Source organism: Gossypium arboreum, chromosome 3 (genome assembly GCF_025698485.1).
Source record: "Gossypium arboreum isolate Shixiya-1 chromosome 3, ASM2569848v2, whole genome shotgun sequence".
Taxonomy (NCBI): Eukaryota; Viridiplantae; Streptophyta; class Magnoliopsida; order Malvales; family Malvaceae; genus Gossypium; species Gossypium arboreum.
The window spans coordinates 15000038-15012946 of NC_069072.1; the positions used below are offsets into that span (position 1 = coordinate 15000038).

Genomic DNA, 12909 nt, shown 5'->3' on the forward strand with positions numbered 1-12909 from the left:
ATGTATTTCATAGATAATGTTTAGTCAACGAAAATGACTCACAAGTCAAGTCAATGGAAAATAAATCATTTTTCCTATAAAAGGACTTAAACGTGATTTTGTTTTTATATAAAATTAACTTAAGCCAAGCTTAATATTATTATATTAATAATATCTTTATTTTTAAAATATATAAAATTAATAAAATATTAATATAAAAATTATAATTTTCAATATTATTAAACAAACATATTTAATTATCTATATTTAATCATATAATAAATTATATTAATAATTTATTATTTTAATAAATTATTTAATGTTTTAATTTTATTTTAATAATAAATTTTATCATTTTAAATAATATTCATCACATATTAATGTAAATTTTCAATACTAATATTTTAATAATAAATATTCGTTAAAATTATAAATATATTAATAATAAATGTTTTATAGTATAAAGGTTAAAATATGGCATAATTTTATGTATTCTTCACAAATTTAGAATTTAGTCTCTGTACTTTTATTTTCAAGAATTTAGTCCTCTACTTTTTAGATTTAAAATTAAGTCCAATTGTTAACATTGTTTTTTTTTGTCAATTTTGTTGATGCCATAATTTTAAATAAAAATACTTGGTATTTATGTAACTAAAAATAACATTATAATGAACATAAATGTAACAAAATATTTTTAATAATGCTAACAGTTGAATTTGAATTTTGATATTTAAAAAGTAGGACTAACCCATAAATAAAAGTATATAGACTAAATTTTAAATTCTGAAGAGTATAATGACTTGTGACATCTAGAATAAAAATATGAATATTTTAATTAAATAAATATGAGTTTTTGTTTAAATAATGCTTAGCTACATTTTTCCCTTACAACTCTAATGTGTCAATATGTATTATTATATGTGTGATATATGTTATTTAAATTAAGTTTTAATTAAGCATTATTTTTATTAAATTTATATATTGCATTGATTATTACAAAATATTTTCTTATTATAAAATAAATATAGTTTGTTAAAAGGAAATTGCAATATAATATTTTATAAAAATATATTTATGCCGTGTTTTTTACAAAAAAATAATATAAAATATAAACTCAAGTAAACAATGAAAAAAAATCTCAAATGTATATTTATTTCATTGAAAACTTTTATGAAATATTTTCAAGAAATTAGTAGAACAACAAAAAAATATTTTACATAGATTCGTTTAAATACAAAAAAATATTAAGTCAAGAAATAATTTTCTAAAAATAATTTTGTAGTAATACAAATGGAAGTTTAAATTCGATACTTAAATTTCTTATCGCAACTTAAGTTGATTTCATTCTTAAAATTTGGATCAACACAAATTGAAAAAAACACTACTCCGTTAAGCTCAAGATTTTCCTTCTAGAGTGCAAATTAAACAACACTTTCTTTTGAACACTTTTTCTTTTTTCACACAGAAAATTATTAAAATGAACCAAGATAGGAACTCCAGCACTACTTTTATTCTCTGAGATTAGCAATGACGATGAAGAAACATAAAAGCTGAAGGCAGGCCTTTAGTTTGACTAGAAGCAAATAGAAGAGCTTTGATTAGTCGAAAAAAATGCTGCATGCATCCTCATATTGCTAAAGTGGGTGAAATCTTGAAATCCAGATTCCACAGGTCAAACTTCCCATTCACGAAATCGTAATGTGCACCTTTCAGGGCCACTGTTTTCTTCACCACTGCTTCTCTCACAAACGGATACGTCAATAGGTTCCCCAGTGATACATTCACTGCCTCCTGCATTTTTTGTTTAATTTAATTCACAACATTATCACATACTTAACGTTTTATTCTACACTAAACAAAAAATGTACATAACCTTCTCGCAGTTGGTGCATTGCTCCGAGAAACTTAGCTCATTCTGTTCTGATTTCACTTTGGTCTTTGCTGGTGTACAGATGCTAACCCATTGTTCTATGAAATCACTGCATCACATAAATTAATAAGACCCAAAGTTCATCTTACCCAAATTTGGAATAAGATTATATATATATAGGATCATATAATTGCTATAAATGAATCCCAATGTCTTTGCATTTTATACCTGATTGGTAAAAAATAACAAGGAATCTACATTTACTTTGACATGTTCCAGGATCTAAAAGCTTGAATATTAGAGCTTCATTTTTTACAAAACTTTATTCCCTTCCTTTATTCCCCTTTATAGGTGATATAATATATATAGCGAGAGAGAGAGAGAGAGACAGAGAGAACTTCTCACTTATCAGCTTATTATATTAGTTATTGATAAGTCACTAAATTATTGAGATTCCGAGAGTGAAACACCAAATAAAACACTGAAATACCTTTTCACTATTTAATCTTAAAAAGTAAATGGCGGCACTTGCAACATTTAAACAGAGAGTTGTAAAGTATGGCTACAAATATATGGTTTGTATTAATTATATGCCACAATACCTAGCAGTGGTCCCGTCGTCTGGGATGGACATAAGCCCTTTGATACCTCCACAGCAACTGTGTCCAATAACCACTATATTCTCCACCTGTAATTAAAACCAACCACATCCAATTCCAAAAAGCATAAAAAGTAAGATGGCAAAAGAGAACTTGACTCCACTAACAAATTACTGTTTCTTTATTACATTTCAAAAGTTGAGCTTTGATAAACTATACAGTATTTCCCATACTTGAAAGTTAATCGTATTTAACATCTATATCCAACACATAAATATAAAAAGGACACTCATGTTGGATATAAAAAGTGGCTTAGAGATCATGTTGCCCCCATCAATGAGTCAACATCCACATCATTAAAAAAAAAAAAAAAACTAAGGAAAATGTACTTATAAGACTAGTGTATTGATTATTTAATTCACCTTCAGATGCAGGACAGCGTATTCGATGGCCGCCCCAGCTCCAGAGTATTTTTTCTGCAGTGAATAAATTAAAGCAAATCAAAACATAAAATTTTGGATGTCATCGTTTGAATAAACTGGGGGAGGTGGCATCAAAGTCCAAATGGCGAGAAGAAATAAAGTGAAATCGGTAATCAGGGTTACCTTGTCATAGGGCGGGACCATGCTGGCAATGTTACGGACGATAAAAGCCTCCCCTGGTTGGAAATTCAGGATGTGGGAGGGGCACACCCGGGAGTCGGAGCATGCAAATACCAAGAACTACACAATTTTTTTCAATAAACAAACAAACGACTTTGTTAGGAATTTTTTTAATATATTTGTACAATTACAATCAAAATAATTACTCTCCACCATTCATTCTGCTCTATAATCATTCATTCTTTTGCTACTCCCCACCATTCAAAAAGTGGTGCAAATAATAGCCATACACGTCCCATTTCGTCAAGCAATGCACGCAATTATAGCACAGAAGCGTTTATTTCGTTGAAGTATTAAGCATATTCTTCGTTCAAACTTGCATTTTTTTCAAAGTATCTTCGTTCAAACTTAAAAACTTGAAAAATGTACCAATTTCTACGACCCCAAAAAAGACCAATTTCTGATAATAAAACAAACAACGAATCTCAGGATTTAACATGTGAAATAATACGAATCTTGTCTGAAATTATCAGTAAATTATGTACGAGAAGAAAAAAACAAAGCTGCCCAAGTATGATAAGAACAGAACGAACCTTAGGACTTTGCCCTTTGGCAAGTGCACCGTACAGATCAGGATTTTTGCTGGAAAAAATTGGAGGCAAAAGAAAAAAGAAAAGAAAACAAGACAAACAGATTAAAGTTAAGCTAATTATTATGCAAAATAAAAAGGTCCACGGGAATCTGAAGCCAGCCAACATCAAAATTCAACCACATTTTTTTCCCTTTTCTGCAATTAATAATTCATGTGCTGTCACCTTTTCCAAATCCATTTTCTTTATTATATTTTAAAACAAAAATAGTAATAACAATTCTCTTTCCTTTTTTTTTTTGGAAAGCCATGAAAAACGCTTTGTTAAATTGGAAAGATAATTGGGCACGCGACATGAAAGGGCAAAAAAAAAAAAGAAAAAAAGAGAGAGCAGTGACGTACTCAAATTTTTCGTTCTTGAAGTGAAGGAAACCGGTCTCGAGCCGCTTGACCGGGTCGAACTGAGTGGACTCGGCAGCTGCCTCTAACTCGTCTGTTATCTGCTTGATTTTTGCGGCGGCGACACTCCCGAGATCAGCTTTGTCACTGCAACCGAGGACGAAGCCATTATCATCAAATAAAAACCGTTATGGTGTTTTACAGTTCAGCTGGGCCCCAATTGGGTACAAGGTAAATGAAAAACACGGTTTACTATGAGTCAAAACAAACGGATAAGAACGGCAACTGAATTATTGGTGAAAATGAAATTATCGCTTTCCGATTTTTAAGGTTCGGAGATCGGAGAGAGAAATGTTAAACGTGCAGCACTGTTAAAAATTACCTAAGAAGCTTCGACAAAGCTGCAATGGCTTCCTCGTATGACTCACTTCCCATATCTTCTTCCTTCTGTTAACTCAAAAGGGAAAAAAAAAACCTCCAACTTAAAACAATTATGAATATTAACCAACATGGTCTACCGAAAGAAAACGTTTAAAAAGAAAGTAAAAGAAAAGCAAATCGGAAGGTGATCTGAATCGGGATCAAAGCAAGAACAAAGATTAAAAAGCTATGAACAGTTTCAAAAGGAAAAAAAAAAAGAGAAATTCAAACTTATGATGAGATTCTTGTTTCTGGTTCTGAATTTGATAATAAAGACTAAAAAAAGCAGAGAATATTTCAACAACCTGACAAGTTGATTATCACTTTTTTTTTTCTTCAAGGAGACATCAACTATTTTCATAGCTTCTGCTACAGATAGGTTGTCTATATTTATACTGGTTTTATTGATTACCACGGTAATTGAAATTAACCTAAGGTTAAATCAAAGTGCAATGATTTAGGTTTTGAAGAAATGGAAGTGTTCCATTACATCGGACAGAGCGGTGGACGCGCTTGTCTTGGTTTTGCTTATGGTAAGCAAAATTTGGCAGCCTACGAGGAGGAAAAGTTACTGTGTTGCGTGGTGTATGAATGATTTAGTGTTGTCCGTTTGATTGGGTTTTCGTTAGTTGATCGGACGGTGCCTGACTTGTTATAGAAAAAGAGGGAAGAGAACATCCTTATCGAAATTAAGAGCTACGGCTACCGGATGTTACGGCGGGCCAAGGCCAATTGGACGACGTGGGAGTGCTGCCACGTGGTGGGATTATCGAGTGTGACGAGAACAAAAATTGATTACTTCCATTGTAATTGTTATTCAATCACTGTATAAAAAATTGATATACGTGAGTTTTGAGATTCGGTGTTTATATTTAAAATTTTAATTTTATCTTTTATATAATTTATTAAAATTGATATAAAAATTAAACATGTCTTTAATTAAAATGGTAAAATTAAGATAATAAAGAATATAAAGTTTTGGGTACAAAATCTTATATTTCTCATTATACTATGTATTTTTTAAATTTATCAAATATAAAAGATATAAATACCTAAAATATTTGTTATTTAATTAAAAATAAGCTTTTGGTAATTTTTAATTCAATCAACACTTGATCAAAGAATAATACCAACTCAAACAACTTATTAATATATAGTATAAATTCGATATGACTTATTACATATAATAATTAACATTTATCATCAATCAATTAAATAAAATATCACAAAATATTACACTGTTATTTGTAATTTTAAAGAATATCTTAAAAATGCATCCTAAGGTCAGATTCTTCTCCCATTTGATGGTAGATCTATAATTTTTAATTGAATATGAAATTGGCAATTAAAATAAATATGTGCAATATTTTAATGGTTAGATATATGTACACTTATTTTTTTTCTAATTTCAAGCGTGAAATGTGACTGGGGATGAAATTGAGGTATGATTTTTTTTTTTATAAAATTTGTGTTATTCATTAACCGGGTCCTAATTATCTTAATATTTCTTTTATTTAAAATAAAATATATTATTTGATGATATTTTAATTTTTTAATTTAAAATATGTGAATTGAACACATGCTAATTAGGTTAACAAAATCTTAAATTTTTCATTCTATTAAAGTTTTTGTCACAAATAAACTCAAAACCAACTCAAGATTGATGACAAATGTATTCATTTGATATTTTAATATGATATGTTTTTGTGTTTAAATTTCTTTTACTCACAAATTTTTTAATTTTAATATCATACATATTTCATATATTATTATCAATTAGTTCCAAATCGTACTTTTCATTATTTATTATATGTTATTTTTAAACACATTTTATATTCTAAATATATAATTTCCACAAGCATAAATGTGTGATAAAATTTCTAGTTTTTCTTAAATGTATTGTAAAATAGTAATTTTAGTGTGTAAATAATATTCTACCTATGAAAATATTATACAAGCATAACTCTTATAAATTAATAAAAGAATTCATAATTGATTTAATTTAGATTATAATAAAATGTATAAATTAATTTATAGTAACTCATTGTTAATATTAGGATAAATCAAAATTATATATGAATTTTGGTTCAATGTACAATTATATACATGAATTTTGATGTTTTGTAATTTTATATATGAATTTTTATTTGATCCAATTCTCACTAATTATTAACACAATTGTTGATATTGCATCATTTTTGTTTGTATATTGCATACAAAAATATTTGTATTCATCCCATATAAAAATAAACTGATTTTTCTTTAAATGTGCTTGATTGAAACAAAATTAAAGTTTTATGTATATATTTGAACTACAATCAAAATTTCATATGTATAATAAATACACCAGAATAAAATTCATGTATCAAATTGTATATTTAGTGAAAGTTTATGTATATTTTTATATTTATCCTTTAATATTTTTATATAAAGAAGATAAAATTATAAATATTTTTAAGTAATTAAAATAATTTTTACTATATATAATTTAATTTTAATTAATATAAATAAGGAGGAAATTTGAAAAGGCTAAAGCAAAATTTACTAGCTTGTTGATTTGATTTTTAAAATTAGTTTAAACCCAAAAGCTTATTGCTAAACATTACTTATTGATAAAAACTAGTTGACTTGAATAACTAATTTTATAAAACAATAATAAGCAATGCCTTAATAGATTATAAATCCAAGATGATCCATATCAAACATTACTAATGGAATTTTTCATCTATCTAATAATATACTTCTCACTAATTCAATAAAAATTACATGTATTTTTAAAATATAAATAATTAATCGTAAAATATGTTTCATTCTTTTGAGTTTGACCTCTTAATTAATGAATGAAGTAACCAAGTATCACATTACACATCATAATTTTTCACTAATTTAAATATCAACATATATAATAATTAAAAAAAATTATTGTCAAAGTAGTGACGACTTACAAGAAAAAAAAAAAAAAGAAAAGAGTTATAAAGAAGCGAAATAAAGGGAAGTGGAAGGTTGACTTCTTCCTTAAACTGCTTCATTTTCAGATTTTCCTTTTTCTTTTTAAAAATTTTGCCTTTAAAATTCAATGGTTTTCTTGCTCTGACATAAATCTAAATGAGTCTTGTTTCGCGTGCCCGAAGGTAAAAGAACAAAGAGACGCCTGTCCGCTACTACCACGATCACGCTTGCTGGTAGTCTCCAGTCCACACGTCACTTAAATCCTTTCCGGAAAAAGTTCAATTTTTAAACTTTTTAAAACATATCAAAAGAAAATTATTGATTTAATCCTGCTATTAAATTTTTATATTGTGTAATTATATTTTAATTTAATTATTTTTATTTATATACTCTAATTTAATTATTTTTAGTCACTATATTTCTTGAATTTTGAAATTTCATTATCAATACAAACATTATCCTTAAATCTATTAATTAATTTTTATTAATAATATATAAAAATAACAAACCGACATAACATTATATATATGATTATATGTTTGACGATCAAATTTTAAAAATAATATTACTTTGAATTTAATAGTTATCATCTAACTGGATTTCGGACTAAAATTTTCAAATTATAAAAATAAAAAACTAAAATGACCAAATTAAAATACAAATATTAAATTTATAACTAATGTAAAATATAAAATCTAATAATGACCAAAATTATTTGACTCTAGAATGAATTATAAAAAAAATACTAAAAAGTGGTGATTGTATTTTATATATGAATGAATGATGTAAAATTTAATTACTAATGATAATTAGTTTTTAAAAAGTTGGGTCACACAAAATATTTAAATGATAGTTTGGATCAAGGGAATTAATTATGTCTAGTCGGTTTCATTCGCACTAGGCATTAATCTCGATTTTTATTTTCAAGAAGGTAGTGATTTTATTTTTAAAATCTAAATTTTAAGATAAATTGTTATTTTTTATTAAATTAGTTGATTCTGATATTTTAAAATTAAAAATATTTCATTTATAGTAATAAATTAAAAATTATATTATAATAAAAATTAAATTTAAAATTTATGAGATATTTCAACCTCGAGATTATTACAAAGTTGTGTGCTAACTACCCCAATGGATTGTATTGAGACCTTGATGTTATAACTCTCCGACACCCACTACATACAAGTGGGAGTGACGGAGGAATATAATTAATGAACACAATTCTGAGCCATACACCTACTCACCTTCAATTAAATCACAACTCCATCATCCCCACTGCATCTATGTTTCTCTTCTACCTCCATTTAGTGGCCTAAAATTTTCAAGTCTTTTTCAGTTCAATATTTTAATTTTGACCATTTCTTGTGTACCTCATTACCCTTTCAGAACCAGTGAAGCCCACAAACTTTGGGTTTGGAACATTTAGATAATTAAGGGTTTCGATTTTAATAAATATATATATATATATATATATATATATTTGAATTCACTTGGCAGTCATTGACTTTATTATAATTGTATGCAAATTTAGATTTTCTTAATTAAAAAGTTGAAATAATTGAAATAAAGGATATATAAAGAAAGGCTAGATGAGCTGTATAAGGTTTCTATATATAAAATTATAAATAGTTTTTTATATGTTTACCAGCTTGTACAGTTGTACTTAAAAAGTTTTTAGGTCTTAACTTTCTTGCTTATTAAGACATTGGTATCATAATTAATTTACATTATTATATTGCACCCAAAATGAAATGAAAAGTAGCACCAAATTGAACTTTATTTTATTTTATTTTCGCAATTGATAAAAAAACAAAAACAGAAAGGACCGTATTCTAAATTATCTTACCGAGACCTTTGCCGAACAACATAACATCATGCACTTTTTAAATTTTGTAGCCATGCTTCAATTCACCCTGTAAAGCATAACATTAATTATATTTACCCAAAACTAATAGAATTAAAAAAAAAAAAAAAGAAAAAGAAGAAGAAGAAATTACAATATTGATATATAAGATAGGGTTATGCGACAAAAAACTGAAATAAAGATTTCAATTCACATTTATTTACTCCATAAAATTTGATGTTCTGTTTACTTTAATCTATTTATGGAAGTTTGGAAGGAACCTTCAAGTCTAAATACAACTAACCCGACCACCTCTTTTCCAAAACATAGGTATATACTTGTTCTTCAAATTTTAAAAAATAAAATAAACAATACCATTTGATGCAGTCCAAATGACATTAAAAGAGAAGTGAAGAGAGAAAATATATAATAAAAAAAAAAATACTAACTTGTAAGAGTTGACAGTGAGGTGAGGAAGAATGGCGTTTGGTTTCCTGGAAAAAGCAGGTAGAATGGCGTTTGCGTAGTGAAAGTAGGCAGGGTAAGACAAAAGCGGTGGAATGTACATTATATAAATCTACATATGGGATGGTTAAGAAATGAATGGGCATTGGATAAAGAAAGTGAAATGTGAGACAACAAGGGCTTTATCCCTTCTATTGTGTAAAAAATATAAAGGATTAGAAAGGAATGTAGAGAAATGGATGGTAGGAAGTTGATGGTTGGTCAATCTAATCCTGAAAACACAAATCTCAGGTGAATAGGCAGCCACCGATTCCCCATCTATCCCGCTGATTCACTTTCACCATAACATGCTTCAATATCGCTAACGTTGATTCCGTCTATCTTCTCATATATCAAATATTTATCAAATCTAGATATATGATATTTTTAAACGCTTACATCGGATGAAAAATCACTTTATCTCCTCATTTGTTTGTTTGTTTTTAAATTTTGTTAATTAATATATTTTTATTTTAAGTTAATTAATCTGAAATAGTATTAGTCAAAATTGTTCACCATAATAATTGTTATACACCAACTTAAAGCCTAGATAAGATTCAGATCGCTCATCCGCGACTCAATTAAGCCCCGCCAGATGGAGCTCGCGGTTAGAGGTGATCGTGGGTTGGGCTGGGCCCAGACAAAAACTCAGGCCCGGGCCAAGCCCGATCCGAAATATGGGTCTGGAAATTTGTCCAAACCTGGCCCAAAATAAAATTGCTAAGCCCGAGCCTAGCCTGGCCCATAATACTTTTTTTAGCTTATTTGATTAAATAAAAATTTTAAAATATAATAAATAAAATACATTTAAAACATAAAAACAAATATTAAAACAAGAAACAAATAAAAAAATAAGACTAAAATAATTCTTAAAACGATACACAAATTGAAAATATAATAAAAAGTGGTTATATTAAAATTGAAAATAAAAAGTAAATATGATTAAAAAATTTTTAAAAAATTATTTAGTATATAATTTGGGCCAGGGCCAAAAAAGTTTTACTCGAGGCCTGGCCTGTTTTCTAAACGAGCCTTTTTTTTTGCCCAAACCCATATTTTGACCTATATTTTTACCCGAGCCCTCTCATCTTTCAAGCAGGCCTTCAGGCCGGGCCGGGTAGCCTAACCCATGATCACCTCTACTCGCGGTATCAGCTCGCACGAGCCAAGGAGAGTTCACAGTCTCATTTCGCATATACCCAAGGAGTTAACATGTAGAGGGCCGCAAGGTCTAGCAGACGACCCAGAATTATACACGTGTTCAACATACTTGAGACCTGCTCAGAATGTCAGTCCTATGAATAGTGGGATCAAGTTTATGAACAGTAAAGTCAAATCATAAACAATGATAATATATATAAATACCCGAATGTTTCCTTTAATAAGGCACGCAGAGAATTACTCAACAGTAATAAATTTTAAATCGGAATCAAAATAACAATGAATTTTTTTAAAATTTTTTTAGTGATATGTTAGTTATTAATCGAATGAAAATTTTAAAATGAAAATCTTAGTTTTAATTGAATAACTTAAATCATGGTGAAAATGTGATTTTATATGAATATAAAATATGATTTTAAAATTAATTGAATTGATATTAATATTATTATTAATATAAAAGATGTCAATTCAAAATAATAATAAAATATATATTTTTTATAAATTGGTTGTTTGATGTATCCAAAAGAAGGATTTTGCCACAGTTTACAACTATAATTGTAGCAATTCAGTTTCAAAGTTATTTAATCCATGCTATACAAGCCCTATCATTTACCAAGTCCCATATCCTTTTTTTTTTCCCCTTAAAAAACCTGAAACAAGGTATTCGGGAAGCAGAAGCCATTGCAAGAGAAAAACCCACTCCATGGGAAGAGAAGAAATCCAATTTGAAAGCAGAACTGCCCATGGATTAGGTCATCTATCTAGATTCAAAGATTCGCCTAAAAAATGAGAGACTTTAAATAAAAATATGATATTCAAAAAATGAGTTTTGATAAATTTTAAGCCCTGTTTTCTATATGGGTTGGGCATTGGGTAATTTTTTTTATCCAAGCCCGTCTCAACCTAGATTGGCCCAACTATATTATGCTGTAAAAAATAATTATATTAATTATATAAATTTATATTAAATTACTAACTCAATAACAATTAGACTAATTACTCAAAACCTAAAAAAAACTTACCTATAACACCCTCGCCCGATTCGATTGTTGGGCCTGAGCTATAGGATGCTGCATTCAATGCCGGAGCAACTACAATCAAATCACAATAAAATAATCATTAGCACATGCAATTAGGCGTCAATCATGTTCAAATCATATTAAACAAGAAATTACGAGTCTTAATCGAGGTTACAAAAACTCTTTTGTCAATCCAAAAATGAAATAGGACCAAATTGTAATGTTTTAAAAATTCAGAGCCGACGTCGTGATGCCATCTCCTCCAAGTCATGACATCGAAAAACCAGTATGTCATGTCTCGACATGACTCATTGGTGGTCGACGTTGCGACAAGGAATGTTTGCTGGTCAAGACGAGGACCCTATATTTGGTAAAAATGAATCATTTGGTACCTATTTCAAACTTCCAAACAAAACTTACAACATTTGCATCAAATACCACTCAATCCAAAACATACCTAAAACCATACCAATCAAGTTTAAACACTCAAATTCAATTTCTTAACAAGATATTCAATACATTTTCACTAATTGAACTTAAGCATTTCAATACTATTAGACATATCAACCAAAAAATTAAAATAAAATTAGGTGTTCCAAAGTAACATATCCTCAAGCCTCGCTAGATCAGATAGATCATGAAAACCAAGCTAAAGATAGTCAGAAACAAATAAGCTATTAAAAATAAAACTTTCTAACATATGCAACAATCAAGTGAAGAAGTAGTCACACTTTTCACTTTGCTTTCGGTTTATGGTATTAAATTGTCTGTACACATTGTTGCCCTTAGCAACACAAACCTAACATAATAAACAACACTTTTAGACTTGAATTTCCATTCAACCTAATTGAGTAAGAAACCAACCTACATTAAGGTGTATAAATAAAAAAATCCAGTAAAAGAATTACTACCTTGAGATCATCCTCAATCTTTTCCACTTGAGTGTAATTGAAATGGATTATCAAAGAATACATT

General features: G+C 28.2%; 1 protein-coding gene across 2 annotated transcripts; it reads right to left on the bottom strand.

The window, feature by feature from the left end:
• Nucleotides 1–1295: 1295 nt before the first annotated feature.
• On the bottom strand, nt 1296–9882 carry LOC108476311 (carbonic anhydrase 2-like). 2 transcript variants are annotated; one of them, XM_053025534.1, is made up of 10 exons: nt 9700–9882; nt 9254–9320; nt 4421–4485; nt 4042–4185; nt 3644–3692; nt 3054–3170; nt 2871–2924; nt 2452–2537; nt 1853–1958; nt 1296–1770 (listed from the first exon to the last, which is right to left on the bottom strand). In XM_053025534.1, the coding sequence occupies exons 2-10, from the start codon at nt 9305–9307 to the stop codon at nt 1606–1608; spliced, it is 840 nt and encodes a 279-aa protein (XP_052881494.1). In that variant the 5' UTR covers nt 9308–9320; nt 9700–9882; the 3' UTR covers nt 1296–1605. The 2 variants fall into 2 exon arrangements, with proteins under 2 accessions (XP_052881494.1, XP_017633978.1); XM_017778489.2 differs by lacking the exons at nt 9254–9320; nt 9700–9882 and adding an exon at nt 4764–4981.
• Nucleotides 9883–12909: the final 3027 nt, after the last annotated feature.

Excerpts from the sequence above, each read along its gene's own strand:
- LOC108476311 (XM_053025534.1), bottom strand. The coding sequence starts at position 9,307 with ATGGCTACAAAATTTAAAAAGTGCATGATGTTATGTTGTTCGGCAAAG. Across the intron at positions 4,186-4,420 it reads GCTTTGTCGAAGCTTCTTAG|TGACAAAGCTGATCTCGGGA; the intron begins GTAATTTTTAAC and ends CCTCGGTTGCAG. Across the intron at positions 1,959-2,451 it reads GACGACGGGACCACTGCTAG|TGATTTCATAGAACAATGGG; the intron begins GTATTGTGGCAT and ends TATGTGATGCAG.